The sequence below is a fragment of the Capra hircus genome, chromosome 13 (assembly GCF_001704415.2).
Source record: "Capra hircus breed San Clemente chromosome 13, ASM170441v1, whole genome shotgun sequence".
In the NCBI taxonomy this organism is placed as follows: Eukaryota; Metazoa; Chordata; class Mammalia; order Artiodactyla; family Bovidae; genus Capra; species Capra hircus.
The window spans coordinates 72666718-72689359 of NC_030820.1; the positions used below are offsets into that span (position 1 = coordinate 72666718).

Here is a 22642-nt window from a genome sequence, read left to right on the forward strand (position 1 = left end):
CATTGGTCAAACCTCCTGGGCAGACCAGGGAGTCCAGGAATGCAGGGCCCTGAGGTTCAAAGCCGAGCCGGGCGACAGGCAATCCCCAGCACACAGGCGGTCAGTGACCTGCTCCTCAGTACGCTGGCCTCCAGCACTTCTGTTGGGTACCACCTCCTTCGGGAACCCCAGTTTGAGAAATCACAGGCAGCGTTCGGAACCATTTAATCTTCACAAGATAGAACTAACTCTGATTCACAGATGAGGAAGCAGCTTGAAGTATGATCTGTCCAAAAGCTGGTTTACGATTAAGTGGGATTTTAGTCCAAGCCAAGTTTATCTGACCACAGGCCCCTGAGAGCTTTGGTGTGTCTGGTTCTATATGAGTATATTCTTCAGACATTACCCGGAACAAGTCTGATAACATCCTGAGAGCCAGGAGAGAACCATGGACCTTCACTGAACTATTCCCGCATTTGGGGCTCTCTCTGCCAAGAGCGCTACCCACATAATCACATGTCACCCTTGGGACATCCCTAAAGGAAAGTGCTACTGATGTTCCCATTTTAGAGATGGGTAAAATGAGACTCAGAGTGATTAATGAGTTGTCCTGGGGTTGTGCTGCTGGACTCCGGACCAGGTTGGCTACAAGGCCCATGACCTCACCCCTGAGAAGCGGTAAGCAGAGCCATGAAGAGTGGGCCCAGCCAACCTGCCCACCTGTTCCTGGCTGGTTGTCTGCTGTGATCTCAGGCAGGACACTAAACTTCTTTGTGCCTCAGTTTCCTAGTCTCTAAAATAGGGATAATAGCACTACTCAACACAGAGGGCTGTCGAGAGTATTATGTGATTTAAATGAAAATTTTAGCTATCATTACATTGACTCGACCTCTTAGTGCTTTGGCTTTTTTCATCTGTAAAATGGGCATAAGTAGTAATACCCACCCTACAGCATCATTGCGTTGAGTGAGTGCCCATCACATGCTGTGAATGTTGGGTGATTCCTTTATGTTCACCTGAAAATAAGCTATTGTCATCATCCTGCCTCAGTGATGCTTTGCAAGTTAGGGACTGATGTGAAGGCAAAGACTGGGGATCTTCTTGTTTGTGAAGAGGGATGGTGCTGGGAACAGAGGTCACCAGGTGAAACTCAGGCCACCCCCACTGAAGCCAGAGTTAGGAGGGACCCAGCCCAGCCATGCCCCATCATATTAATTGCATCCATGATATTCAAGTAAGGGTAGTGCCTTCTTTCTTGTCACTGTAGAAGATTCCATCATGCGAATAGAGCACATGTTATTTATCCATCCTACCCTCGACGGGCATTTGGGTAGTTTCTAGTTTGAGGCTTCTATGAATAAGGCATTGTGAACATTCTAGTACATGTTTTCTGGTGGATATTGGCCAACATTTCTGTTGGGTACGCATCTAGGAATAGAATTGCTGGCTCAAGGCCTATGCTGTTTCTTCTGGGTCAGATTATCTCTGAGCATGATGGAGGTCTCTGCACGTAATAGACACTCAATAAAGACTTATTGCTAAAAGAATAAAAATGAGAGCTAACATTGATTGTGTGCTAAGCACATGCCAGGCTCTGTTCCAAGCGTCTTCTATGTAACAACTCACTTTAACTCTCACAATAACACTCTGAAGTAAGTGTAATCATACCCATTTCATAAATGGAGAAACTGAGGTACAGAGAAATTCAAGAAACAGCCCACATTTACATAGTTCAAAGTTGTCAAAGCCAGGATTCAAACCCAGAGAGTCCTGCTCCAGAGCCCTTGCCTTGGCCACCAGGCTACCCCAAATGCAGACACGGCAGGGTTCAGAGGTAAGGCCCGTAGGAGTGGGAAAGAAGGAACAGAAGCAGATGAGAGAATCCAGCAGGGCCTGACCATGCCTGTGAGATCTTGCTGGAAGGATGGATGTGAGGACCAGGGGAAGTAAGATGCTAAACACATCCCTGGGCTTTCTGCTGGAGGATGGGGAGAAGGGGGGTCCGTCACTGGAAACCGAGAAGAGCAGAGGGCAGCCTGCATTGGTGGCAGACAGGAGGGGGTGTCCTAGATGTTCTGAGTTTGGGGAAGCAGCAGTCATCTCAGGGCAGTGTGGCTAGAGGCAGTTGGAGATGAAAGACGAGACAGATCTGGACGTAGAGAAAAGAGTTCAGGTTGAGAGTGTGGGCCACCTGGACAGGGGGGAGGCGTGGATAATTAGACTGACCAGTTGGTTTAGTTATGAAACAGCACGCAGGGCTGTGTGTGTGTGTGTGACCTTTTACCACGCTCTCCAGCTCCACTGCTCCCCGCTGACTGGGCCACCATCATCTCTGCCCAGATAACTGGGGAGCCGTCTGTTCTCCTGGCTTCACTCTTGCTCCATACAGAGGGTGCCAGAGGGATTCTGTTAGAACATGTCAGATCATGCCACTCTTTTTCACTCTGAGAAAAGCCTTTGCACAGGCTTCCCTGGTTAAGAATCCACCTGCCTATGCAGGGGACACAAGTTTGGTCCCTGGTCTGGAAAGATTTCACCTGCCTTGGGGCAACGAAGCTCATGTGCCACAAACTGCTGAGCCTGCACTCAAGAGCTCAAGCCCTGCGGAAGTAGCCCCTGCTTGCCACAACTAGAGAAACCCTGTGGGGCAGCAATGAAGACCCAGCGCACTCAAAAATAAATTTAAAAATAACAATTTTAATAAAGAAAAGCCTCTGCAAGATCTACCATCCCCTCCCCCTTTGCTCCTGTGACCTCTGTGTCCTCATCCTCAATTATTCTCTCCCTGCTCACACTGCTCCGACCTTATTTGCTTCCCTCTTTTCCCTCAAATATGCCAGACTTGCTCGCACCCCAGGACCTTTGCACAGGCTGTTCTCTCTCTGCCTGACATCATCCTCCCCCAGACATCCACATGGTGAATCCCCTTGGTCTCTTTCAAGTTTGACTCACAAGTCATCATTTCACTGAGAAATATCATATATCTTTCAATACCCCAGATGCACGTGGCCCCTTTTAACATACTAGGTAACTTACTTATAACATTTACTGTTTTTTGCCAGACTCCACAAGCGGTGGGAATTAACTTGTCTGCTTCATTCACTGATGGATTCCCAGGACCTAGAACTGTGCTCGGGATGGACCAAGCCCAGTCATCATTGAAGGAGTGAAATAAATCTTGCTTTTTAAAAAGGGATTTAATGGGGCTTTGAAAAGTCAATATGCAACTGACCAAGGGGAGTGGCTGCCCGTTTCACAGTGATTTCCCAGTGGCCCTGTCTGTGAGGGTCAGAGGTCATGTCAGACCCTTGCTCCCAATTCTCAACCTTGCTAGTTCTCAAAGTGGCGTTCCCAATCTGGAAGCATCATCGTAGCCTGGGAACTGGTTCAGTTCAGTTCATTTCAGTCGCTCAGTTGTATCTGACTCTTTGCGACCCCATGGACTACAACACACCAGGCCTCCCTGTCCATCACAACTTCCAGAGTTTGCTCAAACTCATCTCCATTGAGTCGGTGATGCCATCCAACCGTCTCATCCTCTGTCATCCCCTTCTCCTCCCACCTTCAGTCTTTCCCAGCATCAGGGTCTTTTCCAATGAGTCACTTCTTCACATCGGGTGGCCAACGTACTAGAGTTTCAGCTTCAACATCAGTCCTTCCAGTGAACACTCAGGACTGATCTCCTTTAGGATGGACTGGTTGGATCTCCTTGCAGTCCAAGGGACTCTCAAGAGTCTTCTCCAACACCACAGTTCAAAAGCATCATTTCTTCAGCGCTCAGCTTTCTTTATAGTCCAACTCTCACATCCATACATGACTAGCATTGCAAATATCTTGTGCCTCATGCCAGACCCACAGAAACTGGAAGTGAGGCCCGGAAATCTGTAGTTTAACAAGCCATCCGCCTCCTTAAAATCTGTGTAAGATTAATAGCGCGGCTTCATACAAGAACAGAAGAAAACGGTGATGTACTGCTGCCCCCTTGTGGCTTTTTGGTGAACGAGCCGGCGAGAGGCCACCGGCCGGGCTAGGAAGGAGGGAAGGGATTTACCCATGGCCTCAGGGTGAGGCAGTGCAGAATGGTGACAGGAGGCCTGGGTTGTAGCTCTGATTGTGCCTCCAGTTTGTGACCTTGAGCATTTAATTCTCCTCTGTGAGTTCTTTTTCTGACTTTGCACAGTAGAGATGATTCTCTTGGCCCTGCCTTCCCGGAGGGCTGCAGAAAGGCCAAAGTGAGCCCAGGCTTGGAGTTCTCCAGGCCAGAATACTGGAGTGGGTAGCCTTTCCCTCTTCCAGGGGATCTTCCCAAGCCAGGGATCGAACCCAGGTCTCCTGCATTGCAGGCAGATTCTTTACCAGCTAGGCACCAGGGAAGCCCAACGCTTACTAACGTGCTTAGCAAACTCTAGTACTCTGCACACATGGGAGCCACAATTACATTTTCAAGAATGTACATTTTTATCCTGATTTCCTCAGCCTTCTGTTGGCTGTGGGTTCCTGGGGCACAAAGCAGACAGCCTGTTGGAGCAGAAGAGCTGAGAAGAGCGACTCTAACTGCCCTCCGTGCCGCACCCGTGCAACACTAGACTTGTTGCCTCTGCGGATGAGATAAGCAAGATGGAGTCTGGTGTCCAGCGCCTACTTCGCGTGCCCTCCCCACTGGAAATCCCTGGGACAAGGGGTCCCAGTCTCTCCTTGAATTTGAACCATTGCAAACGACGTGATAATGGTGCAGCAGCTGGCTAGTTGTTCCCCTTCTGGGCACCCAGAGAGGGACCACATCTCCCAGTCGTGGTGGCCAAGGTCTGGCCCTGGGTGATGACTCCAGACCCAGACCATACTGCCCCTCTCCACCCTCCACACTCGCTCTCTGCCCACCTCCGCTGCTCACATGCAGAGGACCCTATGGAGGACCTCAAGGCTCTAGAACATTGCCCTTAACTTTTCTTTATGAACCTAGGACTCCTTGGGCAACTGGTAAAGTCTATGAGCTTCCTTCCCAGACTCATTGTATTAAACACATAAAATCAAATACATGGGATTACAAAGGACACAAGTTATTGAAACATGGTAACCAAAACAGAAATGTGTGTGAGATAGTTACATAATTACCATAATTGCAAAGTGGCAATAGTATAAACAGTACTTTGCAATATCTGCAATAACAACTTTGTGATATGTTGATTTCTAGGGATTTTGTTGGTGACAAATAGGTACTCATAATACTACTTTGTTTTCTCCATTAGTAATCAAAGGAAGTGCCAAGTGTTAGCTAGAGGTCAGCAAAAAGATGCAAATATTTTCCCTTTCAAGTTCAGGAATCCCTGAGTTTTGCCTCAGATCCCTTGGGTATTGTCTCTGGGAAAAGAATCTCTACATTAGGACAGGACAGTTACAAAAGAGAAGGAGCCTTCGTGTCTGGATGACCATGTAGAGCAGAGGCCCCTCCAACGTGTATTCAGACCGGAGGAAAAGACCATATTTTACCAGGAAGATGGAGAGTCTGAAGCCAGGCTTTGTTTTAGCTGGGTGACCCTGAATGAGCCAGCTAACCTCTGAACCTCCATATGAAAGTGAAAGTGAAAGTCGCTCAGTCTGTCTGACTCTTTGCAACCCCATGGACTGTCCACGGAATTCTCCAGGCCAGAATACTGGAGTGGGTAGCCTTTCCCTTCTCCAGGGGATCTTCCCAACCCAAAGACTGAACGCAGGTCTCCCTCATTGCAGGCGGATTCTTTACCAGCTGAGCCACAAGGGAAGCCCTGAACCTCCAGATGCTAAAAAAAAAATGTAGACCAAGGTCCCAGTCTTACAGGGTAGTCTTGAGAATGAAAGGGGAGAACAGCTCTGGATGTGTGCAAACTCTATGGGAATTTATATGTGAGGTCTTCAAGCTCCAGCCATTCAACTGGTACTAAAAAGAAGAACCACACAGTGAAATCTCATCAAGTGAAAATGTATTCCATCTGTAAGACCGCGTTTTACTCTGAACTTGCGACCTTCCTCATTTGAAGGGTAATGGAATTCATTCCTTTATGAAATGAGGAGTATAAATATAGTACTTGTGCATTTCCCCCATTGTTTTTACTTTGCAAATGGAGTTGGCAATGTGATCTGGATTCACAAACATTTTATGCAACTGGGTGGTTTTATGAAGCCCCAAAAGTATGAGAATAAGTGCTTTATGCCACTACAAAGATAGCCATTCTTATTATCCCTCAAAACTAATAAATCTTTGAAAGGATTTGATTTCTGACCTGGCACAAGTTTGAATAATATTAATAGTTCCCATGTTTCGAGGGTTTCAGTGTGTCCCAAACTGACCTAAATACTTCACATGTGTAACTGGCTTAATGAGCAGTCTGAACTTGGTGAGGGACAGACATAGATGGATCTGGTTTTTCTTTAACCATTGTTTTTGACCACATCCATTCAAGTCTCTCCTTGCCCCATGCCTTTCAGTCCAGATTGAACATCTAATAATAAACTATTTAACACTTCCTCTAAATCAAGCCTGACCCTTCACCTCAAGAATGCATTGTTATTTAACAAACTACTAAATAGCCTAATTACATGCACCTTACAATCCTATGAGGTTATGAAGTACACACTATTATTTGTGGCATCTTACAGCTACTAAGGCCCAGAGAGGTGAGGTAACTTGCCCAAGGTCACACAGCTAGTGAGGCAGAGACACAGAATTGAAACCCAGGCTGTCTGGCTCCAGAAACTCACCCTGAATCTCTGATTACAGTCCTACGCAGAGAGAGTATGAGGGTCTCCAAAACCCTTTTTCATCCTCGCCTTCTGAGTTCTAGCTTCTCCTGTTTACGATGCCTGGAAAGATCAGTGGCGGCAAGAAGGAAAAAACATAGCTGGTCCCCTCTCCCTTCGAGTCCGCTCTGGGAGATGGATTCCTTCTCAGTGGCAAGTGTTTAAAGCCTCTTGTTCCTAGACCACATGACCAGCTTATTCAGGGGGCCCTGTAGTGTCTCCTGACTTGGAGGAGATCTGAACCCCCTGACTTCTCTCAGACCCTGTCCCCAGGAGCGCATATCCCAGCCTCTTTCTGCCAGGTTTTGGGAAGCACAAGAATCATCGCTCAGGGGCCGGAGCCTGGTCAGGTGGCCCGGCACCCACTCAGCTCACAGGGAGCTCACTCATTCTTGCTCGGCCAAGTGGTGGGTGTACAGGATGACTGTTGTTCTGCCATCTTCCTAATCACTTTCTTCCTGCTCAGGCACTGAGGGCGGACCTGCAAGCCTGCCTTGTGAGCCGTCAGAGTCAGCTGCCTCTCACCACTGTTGGCAGGAACCCCAAATCTCTACCAGTGGGACCTCTCAGGATGGGATGGGGGTTCCTTTCTTCACCCAAGGGAGCAGAAAAGGTTGATCCTTTCTCCCTGTTCTCAAATTCTGGTCTTCTGCTCACGGAGGCTGAGAGGTGGGGACGGAGTGGGAGAAAAGCTGGTACAACATCCCCAAAAAAGCCCCACAGGCTGTGTCTGGTGGTTTCCGGAGTATGGGGGTGTTCAGAACCCTGCGTCCTAGCACTGGGGCTTTAACTGGAAATATAGGACAGCAGGGAAAATCCCATTTGCCAGCCTGTGAGGACTCCCCTGGTGGTCCAGGTTAAGAATCCACCTGCCAATGTGAGGGACAGAGGTTTGACCCCTGGTCCAGGGAGATTCCACATGCTGCTGGGCAACAAAGCTCGTGCGCCACAACTACTGAGTCCTGGAGCTCTGCAACAGGAAAATCCACCGCGGTGGGAAGCCCGTCACCGCACCTAGAGAGCAGCCCACCCCGCCTCCACAACCGGAGGAAGCCCATGCGCAGCAACGAAGCCCTAGCACAGTCGAAGATAAACACACAAACAAACAAATACAAATTTTTTAAAAAGACTTTCTTACATGAGTATCCTCAATTTAATGCTAGCACTGGCCCCAGAAGGTAAGTTTATTCATTAGAGTTCACTTTGTTGTAGCTGCTGTAACAAGCAAACCCCCAAATTCAGTGGCTTAGGACAACAGAAGCTTACTTCTCACCTCATATTCCAAGGCAGGTGTTCCTGGTTGGAGGGCAGCTTTCCTTCACGTGATGAGCCAGGTGACTCACTTGTTACAGCTCCAGCAGTTCCTGAGCTTTGGAGGCTGCTGCTTCTAAAGTGCAGGAAGTAATGGAGAAGCTCACTTCCTTCCTAAAGGTCCCACCTAGAAGTAACCCCACTCCATTGGATTGGGAGGCTGGGAAATGTAGTCTCTGGCTGGGCAGGTGTCTTCCAGAGACAACTCTACGCTACAGTCTTTTTTCTTTTTCTTTTTTAACTTTTTACTTTGTATTGGGTTCAGACAGTAAAGCATCTGCCTGCAATGTGGGAGACCTGGGTTCGACCCCTGGGTTAAGAATATCCCCTGGAAGAGGGCATGGCAACCCACTCCAGTATTCTTGCCTGGAGAATCCCCATGGACAGAGGAGCCTGGTGGGCTACATTCCATGGGGTCACAAAGAGTTGGGCACGATTGAGTGACTAAGCACAGCACATAGCTGATTAATAAACAATATTGTGATAGTTTCTGGTCAACAATGAAGGGACTCAGCCATATAGCCATTCTCTCTCAAACTCCCCTCCCATCCAGGCTACCACATAACGTTGAAAAGAGTTCCATGTGCTATACAGTAGGTTCTTACAGGTTATCCGTTTTAAATATAGCTGTGCATACCTATCAGAGAAGGCGATGGCACCCCACTCCAGTACTCTTGCCTGGAGAATCCCATGGATGGAGGAGCCTGGTGGGCTGCAGTCCCTGGCGTCGGGAAGAGTCGGACATGACTGAGCAACTTTCCTTTCACTTTTCACTTTCATGCATTGGAGAAGGAAATGGCAACCCACTCCAGTGTTCTTGCCTGGAGAATCCCAGGGACAGTGGAGCCTGGTGGGCTGCTGTCTATGGGGTCGCGGAGAGTCGGACATGACTGAGCAACTTTCCTTTCACTTTTCACTTTCGTGCATTGGAGAAGGAAATGGCAACCCACTCCAGTGTTCTTGCCTGGAGAATCCTAGGGACGGGGGAGCCTGGTGGGCTGCTGTCTATGGGGTCGCGGAGAGTCGGACATGACTGAGCAACTTTCCTTTCACTTTTCACTTTCGTGCATTGGAGAAGGAAATGGCAACCCACTCCAGTGTTCTTGCCTGGAGAATCCCAGGGACGGGGGAGCCTGGTGGGCTGCCGTCTATGGAGTCGCGAGAGTCGGACACGACTGAGGTGACTTAGCAGCAGCAGTGCATCCCTATACATCCCAAATTCCCTAACTCTCCCTTCCCTCCAACCTTCCCCCCAACCATAAGTTCATCCTCGAAGTCTTACACTACAGTCTTTGACAGAGTCAGTGAGGCAAGGAAGCTCTCTTTATTAATGTCTGTTTAATCAGCCCATAGCCACACCTGTGTGGGAGACACCATTGTTCGCAGGCTGGCGACAGTATTATTGACAGTATTATGACAGCCGTCTGAGCATGACCGTGTCTCTAGCTGTTGGGATGCACCAGGGCTGCTCAGAGGATTCCTAACGTGTTTGGGGCCATTTGGTTGGAGTTACTGGGAGGTTGTTCTTTGCCTTCTCAAGGGCAGATACCTTCCCGTGGCATCCTCACCTGGCAGAGAGCAGAGGAAAGAAGCAAGCTCTCTCATATCTCTTCCTCAGAGGGCACTAATCCTATCCATAAGGGCTTCACCCTCATAACCAGATTACCTCCCCAAAGCCTCGCCTCCTAATACCATTACATTGAGGGGTTGGGGTTCTCTTTTTTAACTTTCTGTTAAATTTATATGTGTATACATATTGGCTGTGCGGGGTCTTCTTTGCTGGGCGGGCTCTCCTCTAGCTTCACAGCTTGCAGGGGCGACTCTCTAGTCACGGTGCTGGGGCTTCCCATTGCAGTGTCTTCTCTGGATGCTGAGCGTGGGCTCTGGGGTGCATGAGCCTTGGAGTTGCAGTGCCCAGGCTCTAGAGCACAGGCTCAGTGGCTGTGGCCCATGGGCTTAGTCGCTGCGCAGCGTGTGGGATCTTCCCAGACCAGCGATTGAACCGTGTCTCCTGCATCAGCAGGCGGATTCCTTACCACTGAGCCACCAGGGGAGCCCGTGTTAGGATTTCAATGTATGAATTTGGGGGGAAATACAGCTTTCAGCCCCAAACACCATTCTAAGGGAGAGAGAGCAGAAAGGAGCAAGGATGCCCGGAGTGGCCTCCTAGATGTGAGCATGCGTTATGCCTGGGGCAAGAGTGTTGTGCTCACATGGAATGGACCACAGTGGCTAGCCTGCTGCAGCTTTTAATTTCTTGTAGCCCATATCCCTAAGAAGTGCTCAGGTTACAGAAAATCCACAGCTGACATCTCAAAGGAGCTGATACCTATTCTCCCCTGAGGCCAAAATAATCCATTCTTTTAGGAGAGAGACCAGAGATCTTATCAGGGAAAATGCTCAGGGCTTCTGAACGTCTAGAAAATTAGTGAAATATATCCTAACTATAAAAATCAATCCCTTAGGATCTCAGTAGGTCTAGGGAATAACCAGTGTAGAAAAGAGAAAGAAGAAATTAATTGGGTGGAGGGGGTGCTAACATTTGCTGGGCACCTTATCTGTGCTGAGTACCCCTTCATGCATTCATTGAATCCTCCCAGGAACACTGGTAGGCAGATGCTTTTTTTTTAAAATGTTTATATTTGTTACTTATTTGACTGTGCTGGGTCTCAGTGGCAGCAGGCAGGATTTGGTTCCCTAAGCAGGAATCAAAGCTGTGCCCCCCTGCATTGCAGGAGGGGAGTGGAGTCTTAGTCACTGGACCACCAGGGAAGTCCTGAGGCAGATTCTTTTATCCCCACGTCACAGATGAGGAAACCGAGGCTCAGAAAGATGTGGTCACTTGCCCAAGACGAAACTGACATCTGACTCGCCTGGAAGCTCGTGTTCTTTATTAACTCCTGTCCTACCACGTGCTGCCTTAGACAGCAGCCTTTTCTCTCTGTCTATGCCCATTTCTCTCACTGATGTGGGAATGACAAGGCCTGCCTGGCTCATACAGCTTCCAGAAAGATCTTAACTCATCAGGGATGAGAAGTGCTTTGAAAGGCGTCAAGGACTCATCTGGGGACTGGAGCCACCTCTCTCATTGTCCTCAAGGCGGGCAATCTTGCAGCTCTGGAAGGCCTCGTTGATGGGTCCCGGGTGCAACTCTAGCCTGGAGGGATGGAGGAAAATCACTAGGTCTGCTCAGCTTCCCAAAAGAAAAAGCAGGGGGTAGGCAGAGGGAGGAGGAGCCGCAGGGGGTGCCATGGGGTGTTGCTGTTTTTGGTGACTGCTCAGCTGACGGCCCTCCAAGCTGAGAAACACACATAACAAACTCTAACCTCTTCTGGCTTAAAATAGAGCTGCTGAACCGAAAACGCCAAGTACAGGGCAGAGTCACCTGCCTCGCAGGGCCAGACAGCTCCCTGTGGCCCCAATAATGCCCATCCCTCAGAGGGCCCGTTTGACAAAGCACTTCTCAGCTGCCTCTCATAAGATGGTCACAAGGGTGGGGGCGGGCAGCCTCCCAGCAACCCCCGTCCCCAGATTCCGCTTTGAGATGGGGAAAGTGAGGTCCAGAGAGGCCACCGGAGGGTGATAAAGCCCCCAGCCTCTTTCCTGATAAGGCGGCACCATGTATCAGAAGGACTGTGACCTTGGGGGCCAGACAGCCCCGAGTTCAAGTCCTGACTCAGCCGCTGCCCGGCTCTGAGGACTTGGCAAATGGGGTCTCTTCTCTCCCAACCTCTGCCCCCGGCTTCCTGCCCTGGGAAGTGAGGACCCCACTTAGCAACATCTGTGAATGTGCCTAGTGCGGACAGTGTTCCTACAGTCTTAGTTTCGCCCCTGCTTCTGGAAAAAGAATTCTTGGCATCTGCAGGCAGACAGTCGTAAAAATGGATGAACAGTGGCTACTAAGCATCTGGAAAGGGACACATGAGTGTCTTTTTTATAATGCTTGACATGGTCCTAGGAGGTGGGCATTACTCCCATTTTTCAGATGGGAAAACCAAGGAACAGAAAAGGGAAAGTCTTCCATCCATAGATACTCAGGTAGAAAGTATCTAAATCCAGACCTTGTTGATCTGAGCTGTGTCCAGGAGCAGGACTCATTAACTGTCCCTAGGATGGACCGGGCCCTTCTCCTAAGAGCAACCATTCCTCTACCCCCACGCTGTCCCCACAAGCTCTTCTCAGGCCCTTCTCAGGCTGTAGGTCCTTGGTGCCCCACCCACCCCAGTCTGAGACTGTAGCCAGGTTTCTGATCCTCTGAAGTCTGAGCAGGAATCCGAAAATCAAACTTGCTGATGCCATCAGCAAAAATAAGGCTGAGACAGCAGCACAAGCTCCCTCGTTTCTGGGCCACTGAGCTGGCGCCTCCAGCTTCTCAGAAGAGGGGGAGTCCAAGGCCCCTCTCCTAAGCACTGGACCCCAGTTCTGCCCGAGAGCTGAGCCAGGGCAGGAGCTGAGTCTAGCCTTGTGTAGACCTGGGCCTTTGCTCTGTTGTGATGCTTGCAACACAGGCAGCATCGCTACGTGGGTCCGCAGGCCAGGCGCTGCTCTCAGGAGGCTCATCTAGCGGCTGGTTTAACCGTTGCAACCGCTGTACTACTGCGCTGTCGCTGCCATAACAAATGATCACACACTTAGGGCCTCGAGTGGGCTCCCCAAGTGGCTCAGTGGTAAAGGATCCGCCTGCCAGTGCAGGAGATGGGTTGGATCCCTGGGTCGGGAAGGTTCCCTGGAGGAGGAAATGGAAACCCACTCCAGTATTCTTGCCTAGGAAATCTCACGGACAGAGGAGCCCGCTGGGCTGCAGTCCAAGGGGCCGCAAAAGACTCGGACATGACTGAGCGATTAAATAACAACAAAGCGGCGTGAACACACAACTGTATTACTTCCCAGTTCTGTGGGGTGGTGGTCTACACAGGTCACACTGGGCTAAAATCAAGACACTGGCAACACTGTGTTCCTCTCTGGAGACTCTAGAAAGGAATTTGTTTCCTCGCCTTTTCTAGATTCTAGAAGCAGCCTGCTGTCCTTGGCATGTGGCTCTCTTTTCCCATCTTCAAATCCAGACACATCAGGCCGAGTCCTTCTCACCTTGGTTCCGTGTCTTCCACCTCCCTCTTCCAGCTCTGAGGACCCTTGATCACACTGGGCCCCCCCAGAGCATCAGGATGATTGCCCATCTCAAGGTCAGCTGATTCGCAACCTTAATTTCACCTGCAACCTCAATTCCCCTTTGCCATATAACCTAACATATTCACAGGGATAGGATGTGGACATCTTTCTGCGGGGCGGAGGGGCGTCCCCAGGTGGTGCTAGCAGTAAAGAATCCCAGTGCCAATGCAGAAGACGTAAGAGATGTGGGTTCAATCCCTGGGTCGGGAAGATCCCCTGGAGGAGGGCATGGGAACCCACTCCAGTGTTCATGCCTGGAGAATCCCATGGACAGAAGAGCCTGGTGGGGTATAGCCTATAGCCTTGCAAAGAGTCGGATACGACTGAAGAGACAGCATGGCTAGGCATCTTTGGTGGGGAGCATTACTCTGCTGACCACAGCATCTTCTAAGACTGGAGCTTTTCTAACCCCCCAGAGACTAGGGAGACTGAAGCACCCCAAGTTCACACAACTGGTAAGCAAAAGTAGGACATGACCGCAGGCACCGGGGGTGCAGAGTCCCCGCCCTGAGCTTCTGCTGCTTGTTTGTCCACAGTCCCTGGATATGTGCTCTGTGCCACATCTGGGTGCTGGGGGCAGACTGGTGACCAAGATGGGATCCCTGCCCTCAGGGGGACACACACAGGGAATTCAGTGGGAAGAATGCAAGACGGCAGGAGCCGGGACGCCTCCGAGGAGCCCAGAGGAGGGACACCTGAGGAGTCAGGGAAGACGTCCCATTAAGGCAGGGGTACAGGACAAGCAGAGTGTCAGCCAGCTGCCTCTGCTACATAAAGAAGTTGTGAGGATTAAATGCCTTAATACATGTAAAGTGCTTCTACCAATGCCGTACTCCTAGCAGGCATTCAATAAATGTTGGCTGTTGAGTGTGCTGGGGAGAAGGCTGTTCTAAGCAAAGCACGGGGTTGCAGAAGGAACTGAAAGTTGAATGTAGACAGAGCAAAAAAAAACAAAAAACAAAAAAAAGCAAAGGGGCAGCAGGGAGAGGGGCTGGAGCGATCACAGGGGACAAGCGATGCATGTCAGACGCAGCAGAGGGACTTCCCTGGTGGTCCAGGGGTTAAGACTCTGGGCTCCCCAGTGCAGGGGCCCGGGGTTTGATCCTGGTCAGGGAACTAGATCCCACATGCCACAACTAAGAGTTTGCATGGCGCAACTAAAGATCCCACATGCCACAAGGGAGACCCAAGATCCCATGAGAAGACCGAAATCCTGTGTGCTACAGCTAAGACCCATCAAAGAAATAAATGATTTTTTTTTTTTTAGCTGCAGCAGAGAGCTGGGAGGGTGGGGGGTCCAGACAGCTGCAGGAGAGGCTGCCCAGGGCTCTGCCCACCCATGCTTGCCCACCTAGGACTCTGACATGAGCGTCATGTTGGTGCCGGTGGGGAGGGGTAGATTCCTCAGGGAGTGCTGCCAATGGAAGGCGCCCCAAGCGCCCAGCTGTTCAAGCCAGCGACCCTGGGATCATCCTTAAGTCCTCCTCTTCACCCTCCACATCTAACCCACCAGCATGTCCTTTGCTCTGTGCATCTGGGTAATACTAGCTACAGTTACAGATAAACTCCAGACGTCAGGGGCTTAATGCCATCGAAGTTCAGAATAGGTGTTCCTTTGGGGGATCCTTTGCAGTGTGTCTCCCCAGCTCCTCCCACCCTGTGGCTCTGTCCTCGCCTAAAGACTTGTTTAGTCTTTGCGACCCCATGGACTGCAGCACACCAGGCTTCCCTGTCCTTCACCATCTCTCGGAATTTGCTCAAACTCATGTCCATTGAGTTGGTGATGCCATCCAACCACCTCATTCTCTGTCGCCCCTTTCTCCTCCGGCCTTCATCTTTCCCAGCTTCAGGGTTTTTTTCCAATGAGTTGGCTCTTTGCATCAGGGGCCCAAAGTATTAGAGCTTCAGCCTCAGCCTCAGTCCTTCCAATGAATATTGAGTTTATTTCCTTTAGGATGGGCTGGTTGGCGTCCAAATCGTCTGTGGTTGGGGAAGAACAGTGGGGGCCTGACATGTGGGGCAGGTTTATGGACCAGGCCTGGATGGGACACAGGTCACCTCTGCCCTCACTCCATCGTCATGTAAGCATGCGGCTAGCCGAGTGTGCCTGGCTCCATCTCCGAAGCATTTCAGACCCACCCACTCGTCTCCATCTCCATCGCACCCTCAGCACACATTTGGAGGACAAGAGTCTCCTAACTGGCCTTCACTCTGGGCCACCATCTCTCTCCCGAACGATAAGCAGAATGCTCTTTAAAAAAAAAAAAAAAAAAAAAGTCAATTAGATCACTGGTGTTTGTTTTCCTGCCTACAGCCTTTCCAGGGTTTTCTATTGCACTGAAGAAGTGAAGTCAAGTCACTCAGTTGTGTCCGCTCTTTGCGACCCCATGGACTGTAGCTCCCCAGGCTCTTCCATCCATGGGATTCTCCAGGCAAGAGTACCAGAGTGGGTTGCCATTTCCTTCTCCAGGGGATCTTCCTGACACAGGGGTCGAACCCAGGTCTCCCGCACTGCAGGCAGACTCTTTACCGTTTGAGCCACCAGGGAACTTTTCAGAGGGCCTGTAAAAGCCCCTGTGAAGTGGACTCTCCGTCTTCCTTTTCATCCCCACCCCCACCCTGACCCCCCACCACCCCAATTTCTGTGACTCCAGACACACTGGCTTCTCTGCTTGAAGGGCCCGCACATGCTGCCAGTCGCTCCCCGGGGACGCTTTCTCCCACCATCTCAGCTGTAAGCGCCCCTTCAGCTCCCACCCTCCGCCCGCCTTGCAAGACAGGACGTTTTCCTTCTCACGCTTTTTTTTTTTTTTTTGGCCGTGCCATGGGCCTGTAGGAATCTTAGTTCCCCGACCAGGGATCCAACCCGCGCCCCTGGCAGTGGAGGCGCGGAGTCTTAACTGCTGGACCGCCAGAGAAGACCCTTACACTTTTCTTAAATTATCTTTTTGTTTGTTTTTCATCCAACCCTCTCTATCCTAGGATATCAGCTCTATTTATACCAGGAATGTAATAGATTGTGTATACCAGCAGGTGCTTGGTAAATATTTGCTGGATGACAGACCGAACGAAGGAATGAATGACTTGCCCAAGGTCACAGGACGAGGAGGGCTGTGCAGACAGGGCGAGAGCTGGGCTTTGGGCGCTTCGGTCCCGCTGTCATGACCTGCAGACGCTACAGCCGCGGGGCGCCGCCGGGGAAACCAAGGCAGGGGAGGCGCAGGCAGGTGGCAGCTGCAGGAGCCCTCCGGGCCCTTGTCGCCCCCTCGCCCCGCCCCGCCGAGGCGCCGCCCCGGGGTGCCACACCCCAGCCGCTCGCAGCCCCGACTCCTGCAGCGAGGGCGGCGCGGGGCGACCGTCGGGGCGCATGGACGGGGCGGCGGCGAGCGCGGCGCGGGGCCGGGGAGCGGGGCCTGGGGCTGGGCGATGAGGAAGCAGAGCGCGCGCACCGCCGCGCTTGTCCTGTGCATCGTCTCCTACCTCCTGGTGGGCGCCGCGGTCTTCGACGCGCTCGAGTCCGAGGCGGAGAGCGGCCGCAAGCGGCTGCTGGCCCAGAAGCGGAGCGAGTTGCGGAGGAAGTACGCCTTCTCGGCCGAGGACTACCGCGAGCTGGAGCGCCTGGCGCTGCAAGCCGAGCCGCACCGCGCCGGCAGCCAGTGGAAGTTCGCCGGCTCCTTCTACTTCGCCATCACCGTCATCACCACCATCGGTGAGCGGCCCCCAGAGCCTCTCCTCGGCGCTCGCTCCATCCCCAGGCGCCCGCGGCGTCCCGGGGTTTCAGTCCCACCTCTGCCTCTGCCAGGCGGGGTGACTTTGGAGCAGTCATTTCAGTTCGCCGAGCCTCACTTGCTTCCCTCTGTCGGGTGGGCTCTGTGGTTTCCAAGCAGGCCTGGCTGCGAGGAGCCAGTAGGGCCCCTTTGCCAAGAGGCAGTGGCAGGGGCCGGGAGACTGATAAAGTGGAGTCGGAAGCCCAAGTGGCTGGAGTTGCTTACTTGCCCTATCTCAAGGCTGTAGTGAGACAGTTTTCATTAAGGAGATAATATATGTAGAAAGTTTTAGCACAGGGCCTGACAAGTAGAAAGCACTAAAAAAAAAAGGTGTGTGTGTGGGGGGGAGATTGATTTTTGTGTTATAACAAAAAAGAGAATGGGCGCCTAATCTGTCTTAGTCCCTGCAATATGGTCAGTGCCTAGCCTGTAGTAGACACTCAATAAATATTTGTTAAAGGAATGACTGATTACCACCAGCTTTGGACCTCACCCTCGGGGATTCAGAGCACTTTCTCTGCAGCATCTGGACCGCCAACCGTTGCCATGGCTACCGACTCCTGCGGAGCCCAAGCCTGGGGAAGCAGAAAAGGAGGGGAGCAGGCTCTCGGGGCTCCAGCCACTCCCCCAGGCTGGCTGTGGCGGTCCCAGTGTCTCTTTGGGCCTGGACCACCACCCTGGAAACCAGTGCTACAGAGAAAGTTCTTCCATAATGCTCTTGCAAGTCAGTGTGAGTTTGTGGGTTTAGCGGTGGAGTTGAAAGCCTGCATTCCGAAATTACATAGGCCAGAGTTCTGGTTTTCATCTCTGTTGCCTCCTGCCTTCTCTGGCGATTGATTGTACCTCTCTGAGCCCTGGTTTCCTCAGCTACAAAGTGCATATGTTGCTATCTTACTGAGTGATTGCCAGGTTTAAGTGAGGTCAAGCAGGTAAAATGCATAGCACAAGTCCTGAGGCTAAGTAGGGACTGTTAATTAGCAATAATGACAATTCATTATTTGCCAACTGTGGGCCCAGCTCCTATTCAGCCCTTTGGACCCCTCCTGTCAGCCTGGGCACCCCTGCTTCTCTCTCTTGGCTCAGCCTAAGACCCTCCCTGTCACTGCATCCAGTGGTGTGGGACCCTGTCCACCTCCTCTGCCCTCCCCCACATTCTGGAGGCCTCCCAGCTGGATGTGGCCGCCACTTCTGACGGCTCGCCTCTGACCTGCACCTGGGATGGGGAGGGAGTAGCGACCAGGGTGTGGAGAGACTGAGGAAATAGCCGTTTTACCGCTTTTGGCCACGTGGGGGCGCCAGTATGGCTGTGTGGTCCAGGCTGCAGAAGCTAGCCTTGCAGAGCCAGGCGACAGAACCCAGGGGTTGAGCTCCGCAGGAACAGAAAAGAGCCACTGAGAAGCTATGGAGGCTAGTGGTTAATAGCTCAATTCTGTGACCTCTGGGCAGCTTTCTCCCTCTGAGCCTAGTTTCCTTATCTTTAAGATGGGGATAGTAACCTCATACAGTCATTGAGACGATTAAATAAAATAATCCATGTAGAGTACCTAGCATGCTTAGTTATTATCATTATTCATTTTCCTCTCTGTCGAAACCAGACAAATGGCTGGAAACAGCACTGCCTGGCCTTTTATTCCTAAAGACGCTCCTCTGTCTCACACTCTGTACCTCCTTCAATCTGGTTTGAGTACTATTATTACTGATTATTAAACTTTCATTGAGCTCTTTGTGCAGGACACTGGTGATCAGGGACATGAGAAATGACTAGATTGGACTCTGACCTCAAGGGCCTCACAGTTTAGTGGCAGCAGAGTCCCTGCCCTGCAAACAGATAGAGGCAGACTGATAGGGCCATGAAGTAGGGCCATGAATGTGGAGTCATAGATCTTTAAATATAATATATGTATCCAGTGTTGACATTTCAAATGTTATATATGCACACACTTCACATGGTATAAAAGGTATAGGATGAAAAGGAAGTCTCCCTTTCTCCGCATCTGTCAACCTATAAATTTCTTTTCTCTGGATCAAATGCAGTTATCTGTTTTTTTAGTATCCTTCGGGGAGATGGTGATGGACAGGGAGGCCTGGTGTGCTGTGATTCATGGGGTCGCAAAGAGTCGGACACGACTGAGAGACTGAACTGAACTGAACTCCAAGTATCTTCTCTGCCTGGATATTCCTTTATAACACACATAGGTAGCTCAGTTGGTAAAGAATCTACCTGCAATGCAGGAGACCCCAGTTTGATTCCTGGATCAGGAAGAGCCGCTGGAGAAGGGATAGGTTGCCCACTCCAGTACTCTTGGGCTTCCCTGGTGGTTCAGCTGGTAAAGAATCTGCCTGCAATGCAGGAGACCTAGGTTCGATCCCTGGGCTGGGAAGATCTCCTGGAGAAGGGAAAGGCTACCCACTCCAGGATTCTGGCCTGGGAAATTCCATGGACTGTATAGAGTCCATGGGGTTGCAAACAGTCAGACACGACTGAGCTACTTTCACTTTTATACTTGATAGAGACATTATGTTATACATGCCTTTTTGTTTCTTGCTTTTTTCACTTCGTATATTTTGGTGATTTCTTTACATCAGTCCCTGAAGAACTGTGTCCTCTTTTTCATGGCTGATAAGCAGGGCTCCTCCACTTTGGCACTGCTGACATTTTGGACTGGCTATTCTGGTGGGCTTCCTTGGTAACTCAGTGGTAAAGAATTCACCTGCCAATGCAGGAGTTGCAGGTTTGATCCCTGGATCAGGAAGATCCCCTGGAGAAGGAAGTGGCAACCTACTCCAGTATTCTTGCCTGGAGAATTCCATGGACAGAGGAGCCTGGTGGGCTACAGTCAATGGACCCCAACAGTTGGACACGACAAATTCTGATTGTGGGGACTGTCCTATGCATCAAGGAATGTTGAACAGGACCCTGGCCTTTACCCACCAGATGCCAGCAGCATCCCACCACCTCCCAGGTATGACAACCGAACCTGTCTCCAGACATTGCCAATTGTCCCCTCAGGGGCTAAATCGCCCTCAGTTGGAACCACAACCATCATTGGATGGCACCATGCCTGGCTTCACCAGGCTCTTTTTGATGAACATTTAAGCTGTTTCTTATTTTTCCTGTCACCAACACTGTGGCAAGGACAACTCACATGCACACATCACTTTGCACATGTGTGTATTTTAGAGGACTACTTTCTTCACTGTAGAACAGCACAGGCCAAAGGTGTATTTATCGTTTGGCAGATGGGGCCAATTTGCTAGAAGAGGCATATTCTATTGGGGAAGGGACACCTGACTTTTCCTGGGTTATGGGGTCCTTTGAGAATACCATGAAAGCTTTCACTTTCCAGGACCTTGGGTCCTGGAAGAGATACACATCCACTAATCCCACAATGATTGTTCTGTGTGCCGAGACTCCAGGAAGCCCACTCATGTTTGTGTTCCCGACACAGTTCAGGGGACTCAGTGAGGGACTCCACCAGACTGAATAGGTGTTTCATGAGAGCTGGCTTGGTACAGGAACTGGGAAAAGCGACGTGGACGTGAGCAAGGGGGAAAGACCACTGAGGGGAGGGGAACCGTGAGAAAAGGACAGAGCGGCGAGGAAACAGCATGTGAGGCTGGAGAGGGAGGGGGCTCAGCTCATGGCGTTGCCTGCGAGCGCGGACTGTACCCTGTGGACACTGGGGAGCCACAACAGTTTTTTTTTTTTTCTATCAAGGGCACAATTTACAGACATTCAAATTCATTCTTTTTCAGTGTACACCTGTGCAGGTTTTGCCAAATGAAAACCTGTCGTGTAACTGCAGCCATGATTTCAAGGCAGAACGTCTCTACCACTCCCCAAATTCCATCGTGCCTGTTTGTAGTTAGTTAACTCGTTTCTCCCAGCTGCAAGGACTGGCAACCACAGGTCTGTTCGCTCATCCTACAGTTTTGCCACAGAAGTTTTGCCAGTTATCCTACAGAATGTCATTTAAATGGAACCCAGCAATATGTAGCTTTTTGAGCTTGGCTCCTTTCACTCAGCATAAAACATTTGATACCCATCCTCTGTTGCTGAGGAAACAGCAGTTCCTTCCTTCCTGTGGCTGAAAAGAATTAGTCCGTTGTATGGATGTACCACAGGTTGTTTATCCATTCCCCCAGGAGAGGGATATTTTAGGCTGTTTACAACTTGGGCCGATTATGGGTAGCCACACAAGGTTTCTAAAGCCGGGGGAATGACCTAGTTCGAACCAGCATTTCAACATGCTCTGCGGGCTCTGGAGGATGGGGAGAGAGACCCGGCAGGAAGAAGGCTTGTGTGTGAGGAGACGGCCGCTCGTCAGCCTTCCCCTTCCTTCCTCCTCCAGGGTACGGCCACGCCGCGCCGGGCACGGACTCGGGCAAGGTCTTCTGCATGTTCTACGCGCTCCTGGGCATCCCCCTGACCCTAGTCACCTTCCAGAGCCTCGGCGAGCGGCTGAACGCGCTGGTGCGGCGCCTCCTGCTGGCGGCCAAGCGCTGCCTGGGCCTGCGGCGGCCGCGCGTGTCCCCTGAGAACATGGTGGTGGCCGGGCTGCTGGTGTGCGCGGGCACCCTGGCCCTCGGGGCCGCCGCCTTCGCGCACTTCGAGGGCTGGACCTTCTTCCACGCCTACTACTACTGCTTCATCACGCTCACCACCATCGGCTTCGGCGACTTTGTGGCGCTGCAGAACGACGAGGCGCTGCAGAGAAAGCCGCCCTACGTGGCCTTCAGCTTCCTGTACATCCTCCTGGGGCTCACGGTCATCGGCGCCTTCCTCAACCTCGTGGTCCTGCGCTTCCTGGCGGCCGGCGCTGACGCGCCTGAGCGCGCTGCCCGCCCGCTCCGCCCGGGGGCGCCCGAGAGCCGAGGGCCCGCGCACCGCGCCGGCCTCCTCTCCATCTCCTGCCGCCTCCACCGGCTGGAGCAGTGCGCCCGCGACAATCCCGGCTTCTCGCCCCCCGCCAGCCCCGGGGCTGGGGGCGGCGGCAGACCCGGCAGGCCCCCGGCCCGGCGGAAGTCCATCTGATAGCCCTTCCCACCTGTGCATCTCTGCAAGTGGTCCTGGGATGGGCCCCAGAAATCACGGGACTCGTCCCACAGGACTCATCCGGGGGGTCGATCCTAGAACCTGAAGGTCTGGATTCGCCTGTCCGCGCACCCTCCCCAGAGCTTGGAGAAGGGCTGAGGGGCCGTGGCCTCAATGCCGTCCTCTGCTACGAGCAGTTTCTCACTCCCTTCTGTGGCGCGAGCCCCGCTCTCCTCTCCAAAAAGACATTAAAAGTCGCATCATAAGCAAAAGCACGACTCTTAAGTTGCCCCGTAGGTGCAAGTCCCCTGTGGCCCCAATTGTTCTAGGAAGGCGTGGCCACACGCATTCTCCACAGGCCCGTTTTTCTGTTGCGTGACGTGGGTTTTCCGCGTTGTGGGGGCGATGCGCGACTTCCCACATTGGAATCCTAACCAGTGAGGCCAGCTGCTCCCACTATGAGAAGCACGGGGATCAGACGGACCGAAGAGAAACATCCACCATCCAGCGGGGACCACTGGGCAAACTGCACCATTTAAAGACCACGCCTTCTTACTCGGCTGTAGAGTGGAACTGGCCCCAGCCCGGAATCTCATGTTCTTTGTCC

General features: G+C 51.7%; 1 protein-coding gene across 1 annotated transcript; it reads left to right on the forward strand.

Annotated features, from left to right (window-relative positions):
* On the forward strand, nucleotides 16660-22288 carry KCNK15 (potassium two pore domain channel subfamily K member 15). Its single transcript, XM_018056901.1, has 2 exons — nucleotides 16660-16942; nucleotides 21353-22288. The coding sequence occupies exons 1-2, from the start codon at nucleotides 16660-16662 to the stop codon at nucleotides 22033-22035; spliced, it is 966 nt and encodes a 321-aa protein (XP_017912390.1). The 3' UTR covers nucleotides 22036-22288.